Here is a 21,125-nt window from a genome sequence, read left to right as displayed (position 1 = left end):
CAGTTTCAGCCTCTGGATCTGATTCTGGATCATAAATATACGCTGAATCTGACTGTTAGCAATGTTTTGTTTTGGATGATGGGTTTTTTTCCCCATTGAGCCATGAGAAAAATGGTCACCCTACATACAATGAAAATACAAGATAGATATATCTTAACTGTTATTTCCTCAACTGTGTACTGTAGAACTGAAGCAAACCGTTTAGAAAAAAGTACCACAACAGTAATATTGTTTTGACAAGTTCGACCAGATTAGGTTTTTCATGTGAATGTTGCTTCTAAGCAAAATAAATGCAAATGAAAAGGTATTGTATTACAGACAAGAGATAAGCAGTAATTTGTGGGATTTATAGCACAGAAATGTGTTTTTCATAAATACATATTTACATTCTAACAAATCAGATGATTTGAATGAACAAAAGTCTAAGATGGTATGATAACTAATAATATAGTGAGAAAATGTGAGTGGTGTTTGCCCCTTAAAACACTGTCTGTGTGATATTCTTCTGTCTGGTTTAATGTGTGTCTGTTGGATTTATGGCTATATATTGTAAATGTTATTTCTGCGAGTTATGAAGTTGTGAAATTATTCTTGGTGATAATTGTGAAAGTTCTTATCAGTGTACCTAAGGTATTATTCTTACGAAACACTGATAAAATTGTAATTTTTCTGTATTTTATTAACCCTTTACAGTAGGCTATATTTGGAGTCATGTGACCTAATTATGCAAATAAGGAGGGTTATTGGGAATATTCATTGAGCGGGATAACATTCCATCCTCTCACATGGTCTATACAGTCGCTTCAAGCTTTTTATGATAGTCATCACTGCAATAAATACACGGGTCAATACTGTGACAGGACTTAAGGCAGAGAGGTATGTTGACATTGTTAAACGGATTCTAGCCACTGTTCTTCACATAAGCTCTGTTTATCAGGACGATAATAATTGTTTGTTATCGATTACATGGGCTATTGTTCAGGACCAATCAAAAGTGTGGAAGAATTAAGTAGTCACATATGCTCATCTTAAGCATTTATTTAAAAACAGTAATATTGTGAAATATTATTACAATTTAACATCATTGTTTTCTAATTGAATATACTGTAAAATGTCATTTATTCCTGTGATGTGCAGCTTTATATTCAGCATAATCCTTCAGAAATCATTCTAAAATAATGATTTGCAGCTCAGTTATTATCAAATATTATTGTTGCACAATTATAAATAATGGTTCTTATTATTATCAGTGTTAAAATTGTTGTAAAAACCATTTTAGGCTTCTCTGATGAATAGAAAGTTTAATGAACAGCATTTTTTTGTCACATAATGAATATCTTACAAATAATATTTTGATCAATTTAATACTTCCTGCTGAATAACAGTATTATTTTCCTTTAAAAAAAAGTATAAAAATACTAATAGGAAATATTGCTTATCCTAAACTTTTGAATGGCACTACCATTCAGAAGTTTAGGGTAAGCAATATTTCCTATATGACAAGTTTCCCCTAAATATGAAACAGCACGTCTGTTTTCAACGCTGATAATAATAAACAGAAATGTTTCCTAAGAAGCATATTAGCATATTAAAATGATTTCTGAAGGATCATGTGACACTGAAGACTGGAGGAATGATGCTGAAAATACAGCTGCACATCACAGGAATAAATTACATTTTACAATATAATAAAAAAAACAGTTATTTTAAATTATAATGTAATTTTACAATATTACAGTTTTTACAATATTTTTAAGAAATAAATGCAGCCTTGGTGACCATCTATTTAAAGAAAACTGGTAGTGTATGTAAATGCATATTGTTGTGGTCAGTTTATTAAATATAAACCAGCTTTTTTGCTTTCACTACTTATTATATCCCTCTCTGTTAACTATTTTGAAAAAGATTTAAAAAAATTTTTTGTATTTACAAACTCCTTAAGATTAATAACTTTTTGAGCGTGCTAAGAAAACATATGCACATATTCGTTCTGTTTCATCACCCAGAAATTGATGGCACAGAAATGAAGCTGTCTAAAGGCATCATTCTCCTTTTTCTGGGATTGTTTTTTAAGGTGGGATAATATTTAATTTTATAAAAGTTCTTCAGTTATATGTACACATTTTTCAAGAGGTGCATTAACTTTTTTTCAAATTGTGTTTGATAGGTTGCTGTGGCAGGTAATATATACGTTTATATATATTTTCCAGCTCATTAACATAATATACAATCTATGGAATAAATAATATGCATTTTCCATCAATCGTCTGCATGTTAGACTGAATACTGTCACAATGCTACATTCCAGAGAGTTTCACACAGGTGTACTGGTTAGAGCTTGAGATCGAGTCATCGTTGTATGACTACGTTGTTGAGCTTCTGATGGAGCAGAAACAATTAGACATTAGAGATGCAACTGTAACAGACATCAAAAACACAACAGGTAAACATTCATAAAGCTTGAAATTGCACACCAACATTCCTCACCCTGTAAGAAAATAATAGCTTCAAATTAATACACTTGCTGTAATTTTAAGGATGAGTCTGTGTAAAGATTAATGACAGACTTTCAGATCAACTCAAGGTCAACATTAACAATGATAATTCTATACCGAGGTCTGCCCGAATACTCAATTCTGATTGGCTGGAAGATATGCGCTCAATCTACTAAATAGTTCCAGTCAGTTTAGTCACAATTTGTATCAATGTGTTTCCTCCAATGGAGCACACACACATAGACACATCACTCGCACAAAGACACATCCAGAGGCGCAGAAACTTTTTGTCAACACTACTTTACATTTGTTAGCAATGATGGGGTTACATGGCTGAGGGAATTAAACTCATAGAAACGCTTTCTCTCTTGCTAATTAAGTCAGATACATTACATTTTCCCACACTAAGGAGCTATGACTGACATTTGTACCCTTCCGGTCAAATATTGCACTGCAAACATCATTAACAGCTTTAACTCGTCAGTGATGGAATATGAAAATCCTTACACAACTTATAAAACTTTACTATTTTATAAATGAGGACACTGAAGCTGGAAAATGTTTACATATTTTGAAATGCTTATATTATGAAATTGTTAATGTAAAAGGAGGGAACTGTTAAAAAAAGAAAGAAAAAAAAGACAGAAATATTATTATGGAACTTCTTTTTTTGGGAGTTGAAGAGATTTTACAAAAAAATTTATGGAAAATACTTTTGTAGGGAAAACCAATTCATTGATTTTAAGTAAATTAGCAAGAAATGACATTTTGTTGAAGCATTTCAATTAAAGAAAGACAAAAACGAGAGCAAGTATTTCTGAATAAATCGCTAGTTTCTTGCTTCTTAGAAGTTACATTAACCCTGTGTTGACTTGATATTGTGCTAAAAGAAAAACTAATAAGATTATAGTTCAAAAACTATTATGATTTATTTTTAACTTATCTTATTTATCTTATCTAAAATAGAATTTACACATGTTCTGATTTATCAATAATTGATATTATGAAAAAACTCTAATGTGCTTGTTTGCAGATTGCACACTGAACGAGACACATAAGAATTGTTCATGCATGCCCGGACACAACTGGAGTGAGGACATGTGCCAAAAATATGGCTGCTGCAATAACAGCTGCACGCTAAAACTTAATGACATTGCTGTATGTCTGCCTGAAACAAGAGGTAGATTATTGTTCTTATATGGGCACAAGATTTCAACATAAAAATAAGTAAATAAATAACGGTCATTAAATGCTGTGATTCTTATTTTTTACAGTAATCATCAAGGGATTAACTTCAATAACTTCAATGTCTTGCGAGATTTTATGTATCTCAGACAATAAAGGTACTGGAGAGTACAATAAAACGGAAAATGTCATTACCGATATGGTATGTAGGCTACTGCTGAAAATCAACACAATGTTTTTTTTTTTTTTTTTTAGTTTTCCTTAAACCAGTTAATTGATTAGCAGCAGCATACAAAGTGAAAAAATTATTACATTGACATGACTCATCACATTGTATTAAAGCAGCCTGGTCTCATTGTTTTATATGTATTAGTATGTATCGTTTACAAGCGCACACACACACACACACACACACACACACACACACACACACACACACACACACATATATATATATATATATATATATATATATATATTGTTTTATTCATACAAATTCTCATGAGATCACGTTAATTGAAGATTATGCTTCTTACATTCTTTTTCACTATATATATATATATATATATATATATATATATATATATATATATATATATATTGTGTTTTACATTTTATGTTGTTTAATTACTTCATTACTGTTTATCATTGTAGGAAAGAAGGAAGTACAGTATATAAACTGTAAAATATACGGGCACCATATTATCAACCTGCTATGCCTAAAAAACTGTCACCATATTGTTGGTTTGATAAACTTGATCAATTCCAGTAATACTTGCACTGTTTGTATTATTATTCTTTTAGCTTCTGGCACAATTCAGCACACTGAAATATTTTGATTCTCTGATTATCAACGGTTACAGGTAAGCATTATACCAAGCACCTCTGCCAGCTACTGTTTCCTGTTCTTTCCACACACATAAAACACTTTAGAAATAGATTAATGACAGAAAATAAAGTAATTTTTCCCATTTGATTTACAGGTCTGGCAGTGTGATTGTAGATTATACAGTGCAGATAATGAGTTCAGTTACGATTCCAGAATTGGATAAATTAGCCAGGACACTGGAAAATACAACGTTGAATTCTACACTAGTAACAACAGGTAACGCATTTACTTATTGTGAATTATTTCTAACTTTTGTATTATTTACAATACTCCTCACTTACAATGTTACATGATAAAGAAAAGCCTTATTAAGCTTGTAATTTTCTCCAAAGGCCTCATCACTATTAACGGTCCTCAGAAGGCAATTGACATTGGCTCCTCTGCAGATATAACTTGTACTCCACCAGATATTCTGGGAGAGGTTAAGTGGTTCTTAACAGATGTGAAGAACAAAACAACAGAGATCACAGAAGGAAAAGAGGCCGCCTTGACTAAGGCCGCCTCGACTAAGACCAACTTGCCTGAGACGAACATTGTTAAACTAAAAGATATTTCAGGAAGCTGGAAAGGTATGTTTCCTCACATATACACAATTAAAGATAATTGCATGCCTTTGAAAGTATTTTTACTTATGTTTAAATTGTTAAAAAAGTTAATAGAAGTTGTCAAACTTAATGTTGATGTGTGTCATTCTTCAATGTTGAAATCATTTTCCTACCCGTTTATTAAGCAGAATAATTTATTTCTCAGTTGTCTAAAAACATACTGATTGGTGAAATCAGTTTTCACACAGCTAAGAGACAGGAAACAACATGTTGAATTACTCTAAACGTGAAATCTTGAAATGGCATTTTGTTGTACTGCATCTGCATCTATCTGTCTGTCTGTCTGTCTGTCTGTCTGGATAAGGAACACTTAAATGTGTGTACCAAAAAGGGTTCATAAAACACACAGCAAGTACAAAGCTGGACATAGCACTTCTGCCAGAAATACAGGCTATGAGCAACCCCCAATTTCCTGACTGTAGAGATGCAAATAACCAATTTGATGTTGTAATTGAGTGCAAAATTTTAAACGACGGCGAAAATTACAGTGTTACATGGGATAGTAATTTTACTAACCCCCAAAAAGAACTACGTAAGCATATCTCATTATCATTTCTGCTCTCTCAATGCAAACATACTCAGCATGAACAATGTGAAAAATTCATGGTTTTTACACACTTGATGATAAGCAATTTCACATTACTGAATTCTCTAGAAAGCAATGGGAATTATTTATCTTACAAATTAAAGGGGACCATACTCTGTGTAAAGAAAAAAGAGGCAGAGACTGTCACGTGTACATTCACAAACACCAAAGCCGAAAAAAACAGAATCAGATCTCAGACTGTGGAGATTCCCATTATTAATGGTAAGTTGGTTGATGTTATTTAACATTTTCCTTAATTCTATATCTTGTAAAGTTGCAGACAGTATTTTACGAGTGTGATTTTTTTCTTTCTTTCAATATTACAATTGACCAGCCTGACAATGCTGTGAGTTTGGGGTCGAGTATGTTAATCTGAACAGTGGTCATGTTTGGGATAACTCTGGGGATAAATGGTGGTGCTAATGGTTCAAAAACTATCCACTTCACCTTACATTTATAAAATATAAAGTATATAGATACAGTACAATATATTGAATATATTTAAATGAATTTTGACTGAAATATCACATTAGCATCATCATTAAGTGTTTTCATTTCTGCTAAAAGGGGAAAAAAATATCACACTTTGGTAAATCTCTATTATGAAAAGAAGTCTAAATAAGAACAAGCTGAAATTAATTATTTTTTATAATTAATTCATGCCATAACATGTAATGGGGTTTTCAAGCTCCAAAATGACAACAACAAAAACTTGGAGTGCATTTGAAGATGAATTATGCCTTTCAGGCTATTCATTACATAAAGCTATTGTATGACTTGGAATTACTTTTGTGCTGCTCTTTTGTTCATTTAAAATCCAAGAGTTTTTTGCAAAAGAGTGGCTAGGATATTCACCAAAAAGTCCTTGGAAGAAAGGCATAAAGGTTTGGAATGACATGATAGTGATTTAATGGGGAGACAAATTCAATTTTTGAGTGGACAGTGAATTTTTTCCTGCAAACAGATGTACATTGTTTACTTAAAGGGATACTCCTCCCCAAAATGAAAATGTAGTCATTAATCCCCATTAATACCCCCATGTCGTTCGAAACCCGTACAAGCTTTGTTTGTCTTCGGAACACAATTTTAGATATTTTGGATGAAACCCAGGAGGCTTGTGACTGTCCCATTAACTGCCAAGTAAAATAAACCGTAAAGGTCCAGAAAAAAAGCAGAATAGTCCATCTGCAATCAGTGGCTTAATTGTAACATTATGAAGCGATGAGAATACTTTTTGTGCATGAAGAAAACAAAAATAATGACTTTATTCAGCTATTCCTCTCCTCTATAGCTGAGTAAAGTCATTATTTTTGTTTTCTTCGTGTACAGAAAGTATTCTCGTTGCTTCATAATGTCACGGTTGAGCCACTTATGGCAGATGGACTATTCTGATGATGTCTTTCATACTTTTCTGGACATTGGCAGTGTAATTTACTTGGCAGTCAATGGGACGGTCACAAGCCTCCCGGTTTTCATCCAAAATATCTTAAATTGTGTTCAGGAGATTTTACGGGTCAGAATGACATGGGGGTAAGTGATTAATGACAACATTTTTATTTTGGAGTGGAGTATCCATTTAAACATTAGAGACTTGTATTTATAAAAACAAAAATAATGAGAAAAACAAATCTGTAGTATTTCATTTCTTAATACAGCCAATTCGAAATTCTGTGAAGGAGAAGGTGTGTGGCCCATCACAAAAAACGATTATACGGCCCAACTGTCTTGTACGTACAATGCTGTTGGTCTGACAAGCAGAAATTGCTCTAACCAAAAATGGGGAACGGAAATCTCTTCTTGTGTGATTACTGACCTACATGATGTTCAACTGGCTGTAGAGGTATCATTCTTCAATATTCATTCATCTATTTCTCAATGCTTGCCAGATTAACCTTTAATACTAAATGCTTGTTTTCTTTTTATAATAACAGATATTAGATAAAGGTATAGGCTTTATCAAGGACGATGCTGACCGCCTTTTCAGACAAATACAGCTTTCAACCATTAAGGAGACATTCAACTCATTTTCAAATATTAATACATCTGTAGACATTTTCCAAGCCATGAACAGTGTTTCTAAACAGCAGTCGAATCAATGGAATGATACCATCATGCCTGTATGTATGTTTTCTCTTAAGTTTCTTTTTAAGCATTATTATTCAAATTGAACTCTTCTTTAAAATCTTTAGTAATATTTGGTTCAGGAACAGGGCTATATCAATAGTTTGATAAAGTAACGCAATGCACATAAAAAATGTTTTAGAGCTTCTTAAGTATCTTAAAGTTTTCCTCAATCACTTTGCAAACAGTATTAGCATTCTCTTAATTGGAAGTTAATTGGATTGGAACCGTTTTATGTTTGCAGACTGTAGGAACTAAAACATTTTAACTTCATGCTTCAAAATGTAGTTATTATCAGTAAATTGGTCAATGTCACTGACATGATGAGTTTACATCTCAAAATGATTTTGCCTTGTTTCATTTTTTATTTATGGCGGAAACGGGCTTCCACAGTTTTGTCTAGTTAAGTGCTCTTTAGTTATGGCTTTTTTAGATTTTACTGGGACTTATAATGTGTCAATACTGTGTAGTGCATAGAAAAAAAAGAATATGAAAATTTGTATGTATTTATTTGGAAGCATGTAAATAGAAAACATTCTATGTTATGGATATATATAAAATATGCATGTATGACAGATTTTAATAATTGAATGGATCATTTTGCATGTGACAGTGCATAAGACAAAAGATTTAATGTGAAGAATATGTACTGTGCATGTACATGTGAAGTAATACAATCAGCTCAAAGTTTTGATCAGCAAGCCATGTGCATTTAGTTATTGTGCAAATTCTAGATAGCTGTACTTTAAGAAATTCTTATTTGAGAATTAAGCGATAGCGACTGTAATATTTAGGGAAAAAACAACACATTTCAAGGAAGTAAAAGGACAAAGAAACTATCATTTTAAATATTTATGTTTTTAAATATTCTGTTAAATAAAAATTAGGTTTTGATTTTTAGATGTTTATGTCACAAATTATGCTCCAAAAGCAAATAATAGCTCATTATTGACTGGAAACATGTCAGATATTAACTCGAATTAATTAGAAGCAACACCATTCATTCAAAATTACAAATAATCAAATTCCTGTGTTTGCTCAAAGTCTAATCGCATTTCATTTTCTTCTTGTTTTTACATTTCAGGACTTTGTAAGCTCTATAAGCAACACTTTGAATGACACACGTGCCTGGGAAAATCCTGAAACTAAAAACACAAATTTATCTGTAACATTTCTACAGACTATTGAGGAAATGATGCACAATTCAAATCTGAAATCGAATAATTCTCTTATTTATCAAAATGTTAAACTGGTGCTCTGTAGTAAGGCCAAAGGGGAACATTGCGGCGGCTTTAATTCCACCGTCAGCACAGACGATAGTGCTGTTGTCATTGGATACCAGAATATTCATGAAATTTTACCAGAGTATATTGGAAGACCCTTAGTGACCAACATCTTGTCAGTTATTGTAAATAATACCAATAACAATCATTCCAACCGTGTTGAAATGAAGTTCGATTACGCTGAAAAAAGAGAAAGGAATCATGAAATTCATTGTGTTTTCTGGGATGTAAATAATACTATGTGGTCTTCAGAGGGGTGTGAATGGGGTGGTGCGTCAAATCAAAAGTTGTGCACATGTGAACACAATTCTGCATTCACCATAATGATGTCTCAAGATGCAGAGACCCTTCCGTATATGGAGGAACTGACCTACGCTGGTTTAGGAATATCCATCGTCTCACTTGTTCTGTGTTTAATCATTGAGTTTTTGGTGTGGGATACAGTTGTAAAGTCACACATCTCACATTTTCGACACGTTGCCTTAGTCAACATCTCTTTCTGCTTGCTGTTGGCACACTGTGGATTTTTAGCATCAGCCAATCTGAAAGAAATCCCCCAAAACTGGTGCTCCTTCCTCACAGTGTTCAAACACTTTTTTTTCCTCGCCGTCTTCTTCTGGATGCTGTGCTTGAGTTTCGTGCTTCTTCACCAACTGATATTTGTCTTTGAGCAGCTGAGGAAAAAGGTTTTTTTCGTATTGTCTATCACTGTCGGTTACGTATGCCCTTTAATATGTGTGGCAACAACCTTCATTACTTTCGAGAACGGTAAAGAAAATGAATACTATTCCAAAGAGACTTGCTGGCTCATATATCGGGGTGTGTTGAAGGGCTCCATCTTTTCCTTTGTAATTCCTGCCATAACTATTGTGATTGTAAACTTTTTTACACTGGTTGTGGTGATTTTGAAGATAGTAAATCCTACTTTGTCGGAGTCAAAGGCACGGGACCAAAAGGATGTTGCCAGGAGTATGATTAAGACAATAGTTTTCCTAAGCCCTGTCCTGGGAATAACTTGGCTCCTCGGAATTTTGGTGCTGTACCTTGATCTTACACAAAAACCTTATGCCCAAATTGTGGGCTACACATTTACATTGTTGAATTCACTGCAGGTAAGGGTCAAGCATCAGACACCTTATCTGTTACTCATTTGTGCATGTACATTAAAATATGCTGTTGTATTTCATCAGGGCTTTTTGATACTGCTGACAAACTGCTTGGGAGAGAAAAAGGTAAATATGCCCACTACACGTGCCCTACATATGTTTAAGGAATTTAGGCTGAAAATATAACATTTGTAAAACCACTTTCATTCGCATTAGTTTAATATTACTAATCAAATTTGTTAGGATTGCTAGATAAAGCACAATATAATGATATAAAAAAATTTCCCATAGGTTTGTGATGCACTTATGAAGCGTTTCAAATCCAAGGTTAGTATGCACGAGAGAAATGTCTGCTTTTACAGATGCAAAATGCATCATGAACATAAATACATGAAATAACTCAGCTCACGTTCCCACTTTTCTTACGTTAGCAATCAGTGAAGCCTAAAAATGATAGCTCAACGAAAGCAACATCTTCAGTTATGATGAAATAAAGATTGAACAGATTAAAGGTAAGTTACATTTGTGCTCTTAAGAATATTTGTGAGCCTGAAGCACAAAATCAGTCTTAAGTCCCTGGGGTATATTTGTAGTGTAGCAATAGCCAAAAATACATATTACAAAATAATTACATGGGTCAATATTATAGATTTTTCTTTTATGCCAAAAATCCTAAGGAAATGAAGTAAAATTCCATCAAGATATTTTGTAAATTTCCTACTGTAAATATATCAAAACGTGATTTTTGATTAGTAATTTGCATTGCTAAGAACTTCATTTGGACAACTTTAAAGGCGATTTTCTCAATATTTTTTTGCACCCTCAGAATCAAGATTTTCAAATACCGTATTTTCCGGACTATAAGTCACACTTTTTTTTCATAGTTTGGCTGCTCCTGCTACTTATAGTCAGGTGCGACTTATTTATCAAAATTAATTTGACATGAACCAAGAGAAATTAACTGAGAAATGAACAGCTACCTTCTACAGCCACCAGAGGGCGCTCTGTGCTGCTCAGTGCTCATGTAGTCTACACTGAAGACATAGAGCGCCCTCTCGCGGCTGTAGATGGTAATGTTTTCTCTTGGTTCTTGATTCTAAATAAATGCAACTTATAGTCCAGTGTGACTTGTATGTTTTTTTCCTCATCATGACGTATTTTTGAACTGATGCGACTTATACTCAGGTGCGACTTATAATCCGAAAAATATGGTAGTTGAATCTCTTTCAAATACTGTCCGATCATAATAAACCATACATCAATGGAAAGCTTATTTATTCAGCTTTAAGATGCATAAATCGTATGACCTTTATGACTGGTTTTGTGGTCCAGGATCACATTTTATTGAGTGTCTACATATTTTGTTCTAATGTTGTTTTTGTCCCAAATCAGCATGTGAATGATTTAGACGATTCTAAACAAACTGAAAGAGAGGAAACTCGTTGGAAACATAAAAAACATCATGGATTAAATTCTTTCACTTTCAACAGCTATAAAACAGTTTTCTAGAACACTGTACAATTGTTTGAGATATTGTAGACCATAGGATTTAAATATATTTAGACGTAACCATGTTAGTCATATTTATATTCATATTTAGATTGAATGTATTTAGGGTAAGTTACTTTTTCTTCTTATTTCAGAAAAAGATTTATTCAATTTGATGTATATTCGTTTTCAATTATGATTATGCTTGTATGTCTAAAGCCTACTTGCTATTACTTAAAACTGGTGGAATTGTAGATGAATATGAATGTTGACATATATTTTAGTCAATGAGTTAATTTTTCTTTATTTATGTACAGTATATTTATGTTAATATAATCATGCTTGTGCGCCTACTTGGTATAATTTAACAACTGGTGAAAGTCGTAGATGAATATGAATTTTAGCTTGTAATTTAGATCATTTTCATTTTTGAAAATGGTTTATTCAATTTTATGTATATTCATATAAGTATATTTATGCTTGCATACATACATATATATATAGCCTACTTGGTAATTTTGGCTTATAATTTTACTGTCCTCCAAAAATGCTTTCTTTTATGTTTTACATTTAATTTAGATGTACAACACAGATTGCAGATGTTGCCCACTTTATAAGCATCCATTATTTTGTGTTTTGCATTCATTGTATAATAAAACCTACTTTTTAATGACTTGTTTTTTTGGCTTCTTTTCTCTCCTGTTCCCATTCTTCATCAGTATCATCTAAGGACAGCCCATTTAACAAAAGCTCATTGGTTAAATAGCGTTAGCATCACACAAGAACAACTGGGTAATGTAATATCCAGGCCACATTTCACTATATTCATCATGAAGTTACAAGACTTTCATACTACTCATCTATTGAATTTTCATTTGTAATAGACTATGACGTTCTAATAATGATTGGTATACGTTTTGAAAAAAACAGCAACGTTTGGTCTCGAATGTAGGCTAAAACCTGCTTTTGGATGCTGCCCAGTGCAGAGGAGTCTTCTTGTTCCAGTCTGAGTCTTTATTATTGGGGTCACATGATTTTCTTTTCACAATTTCTTCCACTAGATCATAGTTTCCAACAGCAGCTGCCTGATGCAACTCTGTCGTCTTTTTTTAAAACAGTAACGGGATTTTCCCCTAGAAAAAACAAACAAACATTAGAAGCACTAAATAATTACTTTATTATAAAAACATTCACTGTATATTTTCAATTTAATATATATTTTTATTTCGAAATTACATTACATCGGTTTAGAATAAACAGCGCGCGCAGACGGCCTCATCACGTGATACCTGTGACTTTTCTCAGCGCAGTTCATTATGGACAAATCACAGCCATTTATGATGATTAAGGAATTTGAGATTAGAGATCGTTGGATTTACATTATCGTGTCATCTACCAGTCAGCTAAATTTATATATATTTTTATGCATTGTAGTGTACAAATATTTTAGCTCTGACAAAAATTAAAAAGCCAACGTCAATTTTTAGCAGTGTGGGAAAAAAAGTGAGAATTTTTATTTAAAACATTTTCACCTTTAAAATTCTCAAAATCTTGAATGATTTTACTTGTTCTAATTATCTTGATTTGTTTTAATTGATAGATTATTTTATGGATTGTGTTATGTTCTTGCTTAAATTGTTCTAGCATGTATTTTAATATACATAAATAAATATATATATATATACTCGTAACTTCTAACCGGTCAAGAGTCTATGGACAGAAAATGTTCTTTGGCTAATTCTGATACATTTACAGAAATGTTTTATTAATGCGCATGTCCCCAGTTAACAAACAAAAAATAAAGCAACACAAACTCGATTGTATGAATTGCTTTTATTCCAACAAACAATTATCAAGATAAAAGAAAAATGAATACACATTCTTATATTTTACAATCAGGAGAAGAAAGAAAAATGTATCACTGCACATGTAATCCAAACCAACTACCAATTTTTGAGTGAAGGTAGAGCAGGATTATGGCCTGCAACACTTGCACTTTCCGTGCAATCATCACTTTAGTTCACAATTACTTGTGTAAAAACTGCATAAAAAGTAATAACAAAACCTAACATTGCAATCAGACATGGCTCTTATGTTTTAAAATTAAAAGCAACATGGCAAAATAAAATCGTTAACTTCCAAAGTTATCTGTTTGAAACAATTATTTGTCAGTTCACATTCATATTACCCATGAAAAAAATTATACCTTTTCACTATAAAGCTTAAAATTCTGTTTATTTGAAGATGCACTTAACAGAGTCACATGAATCTTCAGTGCAAACCTACAAAGTAACAACAAAAATACGGTTATTAATCTAAAACAAGATTACTTAATGAATTAAAAAAAAAATCCCCACATACCAAAGAAAAGGAAAAGCATAAACAAAAAACCAAATACCATGGGTAAAATTAGATTTTCTAAACCAGCTATACTTCTGCTTGCCGTCTTCGGGTTGCCCACTGAAAAAGAAATAAGCATTATAAAGTAAGCAAAATAAGCCTGTGACTAAAAATCAATTCTTCAAATTAATTATTATATCTCATATGAAATGTAATCCGACACAGTAACTCAAACCTTTTTCAGATCCATCTATATCTTTTCTTTTCTCTGTGTGCAGCAGCATTTGCTCAGTTGACACAACAGGGATGCCCTCATCAGATTCATGACCGACTTTGTGGATTTCTAAATCCATCCTTGAAGGATCATCAGCACTGACATCAGTATTAGTGACCACAGCAATCACATCTGCTCCATCAAGCTGATCATCCACCTTCTTCTCAGGTACATCAAGCAAGTCTCCTTTTACTATTAAAGGTTTGATTTGATCAGCTCCATGTTGTTCAATTGTGTGCATATCCTCTGTAGAGATTCCAAGGCTCACACTCATTTTATCCTCTGAAACCTGTTGATCAGATGTTGATGCAATGGATTCAATCACCTCAGAAGAGGTCTGATCATTTTGTGCAGAACCACTCCAAAACTTCATCATAAGCTCATTTACAAGACATTGTGGAGACTCAACTTTAACATAATATGGAGGGTTACCGTCAATGCACTGCACAGTCACTTTAAGAGGTTTATCCACTAAGAGTTTGTAGAAGTTGTCAGTTGCACCACTGTCCCAAGATCCTTTGGACGGATCAAACCCTTCCAACTGACACAGAAAAGCTTGAGGTGGACTTTCCAGCAAGTCACAAGGTAGTGCCTTAAGAGAGTTTTCACTGGTTTCAGACTCATTTCCGAAGTCAACAAAAAGGACAGATACAACGTTTGTCCATTTATTAATAACCTGCGCACGATACCACATCTGATCATCACAGAAACGAGCCAGGCACAGGCTTCCAGGATCCAACTTGTCCACCTTAATCGGCTGTGTCCCACTAGAGTTTCCATATTCTTGGGCAACAAGGGTGATTTGGTCAAGAATTTCAGAGTTTGAAAACTGGCACCAGAAGTAATCTGGTCCAACAATGCATGATGCAAAGGCTTCTACTGTCTGCCCCAAAGACACTTCTGGTTTCTTGAAGAGCAGCTGGAATGTGTCCTTCACAGGTTTGGATACTACCGGTGATGCTTTTGCATCTAAACTATCCAATTTCTCATTTGAATCGGAAGAGTTGCCACTGGGAGTAATTTTAACTTCCCAAGTAATGCCATTTTCTTTGATAAACTTGCAAGACAGCTTGTTCTCACCAGCTTCACCAAATATATTATTGAAGAGAAACATCTGCTCCATTCCTTTCTGCATCTTAAATTGATCATCTAGATTGCAGCTGCAGTGAATGCCGAACCTCGGGTAAGACAGCAGTGGCACATCAAGTCTACAAATTTTAAGGAGAGAAACAGTTGCCTCATTTCCAAAATCTATGAACTCTACCTGAATCATGCCATTTTGAGTCATATCCTTCACGACCGCACGATACCAAGAATCATCTTCAGAAAACATGGCCTTCACCAAACTTCCCTGCTGAACACTTGATGCATGAATATCATCTTTCTCAGATTGCTGATGGGAATTCAATAGCTCGGTGAGGGTGAATAATGCGTTTTCATCTTCTTCCAGTTGAACAAAAAAACTTGTCAGGCTGTTGATGTGTGAAACATACACTTCAGACACCTTGCCTGGTTCTATCATACGTAGAGGAAGATCTACAGCTTGAGGTAAACACTGCACTGATAGTTCAGGAACCATCATGCTTCCATCTACCGCGGTCAATGTTGGGTACGTAATGCTTTTCTCTTGGGTCTCGGCTGCCACTAATTTGTTCTGAGAAATCTGTGGGTCAAAGCTATGAAGGTCAGGGTTTACATCATTTGATGCTCCATTATTTACCTGGCCACAGTTAAGCTTGGGAGCGTTATCTTTCTGAACGGTTTCAGAGCTTTTTATTCCAAAACTGTGCTCACTTGCAGTGGGTTTTATATTTGCGCCCACTGTCACTTTGCTACAAACTTGAGGCTTGGGGTCACACCAGTAATCTTTCATAAGATCATTAACAATTAGCCCATTACATTCAACAATGACGTTATACGGAGAACAGTTTGGAAGGTCAGAGGACATTACCGTATTCAGAATGGTCACTTTTAAGGGTTCATCCACCAGAAGCTCAAAGAACTTATCAGCTGCAGCGTCGCTCCACATGCCATCCGCGGACCCCAAAACTTCTAACTGACAAAGAAATGCTTGTGGAGGGCTTTCCAGGAGCTTGGTGGGCAGGGGTTTAACAAAGATCAAGTCAATTTCAGACTCATTTCCATAATCTATAAAATGAACAGAGACTGTTTTAGAATGTGTATTGATAACCTGTGCACGGTACCATAGCCTGTCAGAAAAGAGTGCCAGGCAGGGTCCCTGGCATAACTGATCTGGCCGAATTGGTTTTGTTTGACTAGAGTTTCCTATTTCTTGTGCAAGCAGGGAGATTTTGTCAAGTTCCTCTGAGTTTTTGAACTGGCACCAGAAGTAATTTGGTCCAACGATAGATGAAGCATATGCATCTACAATTTGTCCTTGACTTATAGCTGGTTCCTTGAATGCAAACGGCTGGATACATTCATCACAGTGCATTTGGGATTCAGGTTGAGCACCTGGTTTGAGAACGGCATCAAACAAATGCCTTTCCTCAAGTTCAAGTTCTAAACTAACAATCCAAGCAGATGTGTCCTTTTGGATGAACTTGCATTGAATTTTCTTCTCACCATGTTCACCTGCTGCTTTTTTGAAAGTCATTATCTCTTCCTGGGTCCAATCTCTTTTTCCCCTTCTACCATCTTCCAGTGTGCACTGAATACTGAACCTGGGGCTGCTGAGGAACTGCTTGTCAAGTTGCCTTATTTTATGGGGCAGGAGTGTTGCCTCATTGCCAAAGTCAATAAACTGCACCTGAACTACGCCATTTTTCTTGTCTTGAACAACCGCACGATACCAGGCACCATCAGCAGTATATTCAGCTACGACCAAGTCATCTGACTGCAACAGGTCTAGTTCAACTTGTGCATCACTTAACGGAGCAGAATTAAGTTTGTCAAGAAGGGAAAATATTTCACCTTCATCACTTGCCAATTGTACAAAAAAACTTGATGGACTATTACAATGTGAAACATAGATGTCTGAAACTAATCCTGCATCCAAGGCTCTCGGGGGAAGATCTGTGAGCTTTGGATAATGACTTGACACTTGTTGCTGTAAAACAATAGGCTTAGCTCTACTGTGTCCAGTTGTGTGACTAGTAAAAGTCTGGAAGTTTTGTTCCAATGTGTCTTCAACAACTGGTTTTGGGACCTTCTTAGAGGTCTTATGTGCTTTTGATGTAGTTCTGAAATTGTGTCTCTCACCTCTAGACTCCATGCCTTCTGCAGACTTACTGAAAATATGAGCCTTTTCCATTCCTTTGCTTAAGGTAAACCCTTTTCCTTTGGACGTTTCGTTCCACTGCTCTTTAATTTTTGAGTTGAGGTTTGTTTTCTCGTCATAAATCTCCACTGATAGTTTGCCTGAATTTTGTTTCACAATGGCGGTGAACATGCAGTCTGTAGCATAGTTTTTAAACCACTCATTAAGCTCACATTGCTCAGGTAATGTGACATTAAAAAGTTCAAACTGAACAGCCTGAATGGGAATGGATGCAATTTCACTAGCCTTTGGAGGAAGTGGCAGAATATCAGATTTCTCCAAAACCACCACGTCACCATAGTCTACGAATTGGACAAGTATTTTCGGATGCGTTGATTCAATTTGTCCTCGGTGCCACAGCCCATCAGCGTATTTAGCAAGACACATCATCTCAGGGTAAATTGAAAACTTTGCTTGTGGTTGATTTTGGCACAGTTGTTGAATACCTATGGTCATTTTCATGACCGTTTCAGTATTTTGTGTAAAATGGCCATAGAACTGATTTACACTTTGGACACAGGTTATTTGAACCTTCTCCTCTGCGCCCACTTCAGTTTTGGGTGGTGAAACAACATATGTTTCATTCTGAAAAGATGGAGCTGCAGTGACATTCGATGAGGGACGTACCTCTGCGGGTTGTAGGTTTTTTCCATTTTCGGAAAGTCTGGTCACAGTGACATCTTCAAAAGAATCGGAGCACTTGGTTAAAGTGGTTGAAGCAAGAGAATGTACAGGCACATTTCTCCCAGACATATCTTTGTGTGCTACTTTGTTTAGAGTCTCAAGAGTTCGGTCACCACAAATCTTTTCAGTCGTTGACAAACACTGCTCTCTGTGGCCAAAAGTGTCGTTCACATTCACACTGTCATTTCCATAAAGCGTTATATAATAGACACTCTCATTTGCACTGTAATGCTCAAATTTCCCAACAAGGATTTGATCCAGTACAACAGATTTCAGATACTCTATCTGTTCTGTCCTCCATCCAATGCCTTTGTCAATGACACCATGTAGAGAGCATGCATAGGTGACAACTGGCAATTTGAAGAACCTTGCAGATAAAGGTCTGATATTGGAGAGTTTAACAAAATCTCCGATTCCATAATCGACATGAAAGACTTTGACAACATCGGAGACATTGTTCTGCTGAAGTACAGATCGATACCACTTGCCTTCACTTCCTTTGGTTGCACATGGAGACCCATCATACAGCAGCATTGGCATCTGAACAGCGAAAGAGTCTTCATAGTATTCTTGGAGCTGTTCACTTAATTTCTTGAGCTCTTGTGATAAGACATGCAATTTGCAATAGATTTTCAATGGATTAATAACTTGCGTCACAGTTACGGTCTCAACTGCTCCAGGCAACAACTCAGGATACAGGTATTGATCCAACCTGTCCGGGTCACTGGCATGCTCCTCCTGACTATTTGTAGTCACAAGGTCAGTCTGTATGGAAGGGTTTTTTCTTGGCAAATGCTGTAAATGCATTACCAAGCTTTTAAAGTCTCCGTTAGACATATTTCTAGCAAATCCAAGGTCATACATTTGTTTGGATAGACTAGGAATGTCAAGAATGATGATTCTGGAAGGCATTATCACATCCTGCACACACCCGGAGATGTCTTTTCCAGACAGAGATCTGATGACATTTAAAGCATCCACAGACCATGCACTCTCAAGACATAAAGCTGACACATTGGCCAATATGCAAAGCTCTACTTTGGGAGGAAGACTGCAAAGGTTCTGTGGACATTTAGTCAAAACTTCGCTTGAGACCCAAAGAAATTTACCATCATCAATTAGGAACACCTTGTATTCATGTTCAGATTTTGAAAGTATCCGTGCTCTGTGCCAAGTTCTGTCTTCATATACCAAGCAAACTTCTCCGGGTTTACCTTCAAAAGTATGCTGCTGCCGCTTCCTAGGGATATCAAGGTCTTTTTTAAGGTGTTGATATACTTCAATGTTTTCTTGACCATTATTTAAACTCCCTCCAAATTCCACTAAGACAGTGTGTGGGTTTAAATTGACTCTTGTGATATGAACAGTCGTATTGGATCCAACTACTGGCAAACCAGGAAATGAACACATCTTGGTTGAGAATCTTGTCTTTCAAAATTGTTTAGGAGCATAAATAGAGAGAATCTGAGAAAAAAAAAAAAAAAACACCCATTGTTAAAAGAATAGTTCGCCAACACCCCCCCCCCCCCTTTTTTTTTAATGAATAATAATTTACAGACAAATAAAAAGTCATCACTTGGGTTTCTTTACCATACAATACAGAGCTGCAAGTAATGATAATCAATGGATTTCAATTAACTTCAATGAATTATCAAAATAACTGTCAGTCAGAAAAAAAAAAGTATTTTATATAATTATGTTTATATATTATGTTATATTTTAAGAGTTATATTTTGTGTATGACCCTCATTCAGTGAAGCCTGTAAAGTTTAATGGAAACTTGCTGCCAAGATGAGCCTTTATGCAAATGAAAATACTTGCACCGACTTCCAACATTTGCAAATAAGGATATAACAGCAAATTATAATTTGTCTCTCAAACGGTGCGTACAGTATCTTTCAAATCACCTCACAGGACAAAACATGTTCAACTATTTTTGTTCCAATTATAGAATATAGTCAAATCAAACTCTCTTTGTCTTTGTCAAAGGTTGCATGGATGAATTGTTAACAATTTTATCTCTAGTTTGTATTTAGAAAGTGTATGATGACTTAACTTGTAATGTATAGAAAAGAGCAGCACAGAAAGACTATTTAATATTTTATTAAATAAAAAGAAATAAAAGCATATGGGCTTGGAGCCTTGGAAATAAGGTTAAGTACAGTAAATAATTACAATTTTATGAATTAACCCGTATTTACTGCATTTAATTATTAAGTTTATAGTGACCTAATGATAAAAAACCATTATAATAAAACAAAACATTATTATTGTTAGTCAACCTGTTAATGACACATGCAGATGAAAAAGCATTATTAAACAATAGAATAAGAATCACAATACTCATATATTTCTATTTAAATTAGATTGTCAAATTACAAATTATTCAACAGAGGGCATGTCTGGACCTGTAATACCCTAAAATAAGCTATCTAGGAGTTAAAATTACTCATTTATCTGATGACTTTATCAAAACCTAGAGATGTTGTGGCTTATTCAATGGCTCGTGAATCAAGCCCTTAGGGCTAACTTTAGTTTAAACCTTAAACCAATTTTAACTCGTTGATTCGACCTCCTGGTAACAAAAGATTAATTCGTCAAAGAAAACTTACCAAGGTGAATTTCTCCCCATCACATACACGAATACCATGACTTTACCGAGTACGAAGGAGCTTACAAAACACCACTTGAAGTTTTTGCGACTCAATCATATTGATGTCAATTAAGAGCGCGCGTCACGTGACGAACGCGTGATTTATACCCTCGTTTTGGCGCAAGTTGTCCTTCAA

At 34.7% G+C, this 21,125-nt stretch overlaps 2 protein-coding genes across 3 annotated transcripts; one reads left to right on the top strand and one right to left on the bottom strand.

Moving 5' to 3' along the window:
• Nucleotides 1-2,382: 2,382 nt before the first annotated feature.
• Nucleotides 2,383-10,669, top strand: adgrf3a (adhesion G protein-coupled receptor F3a). The gene is made up of 12 exons (XM_052619931.1): nt 2,383-2,443; nt 3,529-3,653; nt 4,485-4,543; nt 4,664-4,785; nt 4,902-5,138; nt 5,479-5,706; nt 5,830-5,982; nt 7,416-7,600; nt 7,692-7,877; nt 8,966-10,276; nt 10,355-10,396; nt 10,562-10,669. The coding sequence occupies exons 1-12, from the start codon at nt 2,383-2,385 to the stop codon at nt 10,667-10,669; spliced, it is 2,817 nt and encodes a 938-aa protein (XP_052475891.1).
• Nucleotides 10,670-13,576: 2,907 nt separating this feature from the next.
• Nucleotides 13,577-21,106, bottom strand: LOC127933269 (tudor domain-containing 6). Of its 2 annotated transcripts, XM_052530116.1 has the most exons (4): nt 20,949-21,106; nt 14,334-19,800; nt 14,157-14,218; nt 13,577-14,040 (listed from the first exon to the last, which is right to left on the bottom strand). In XM_052530116.1, the coding sequence occupies exons 2-4, from the start codon at nt 19,744-19,746 to the stop codon at nt 13,993-13,995; spliced, it is 5,523 nt and encodes a 1,840-aa protein (XP_052386076.1). In that variant the 5' UTR covers nt 19,747-19,800; nt 20,949-21,106; the 3' UTR covers nt 13,577-13,992. The 2 variants fall into 2 exon arrangements, with proteins under 2 accessions (XP_052386076.1, XP_052386075.1); XM_052530115.1 differs by having other exon boundaries at nt 13,577-14,218; nt 20,949-21,069.
• Between the last annotated feature and the right edge of the window lie 19 nt (nt 21,107-21,125).

Source organism: Carassius gibelio, chromosome A17 (genome assembly GCF_023724105.1).
Source record: "Carassius gibelio isolate Cgi1373 ecotype wild population from Czech Republic chromosome A17, carGib1.2-hapl.c, whole genome shotgun sequence".
Lineage (NCBI taxonomy): Eukaryota > Metazoa > Chordata > Actinopteri > Cypriniformes > Cyprinidae > Carassius > Carassius gibelio.
This window is presented reverse-complemented; position numbering and strand designations above follow the sequence as displayed.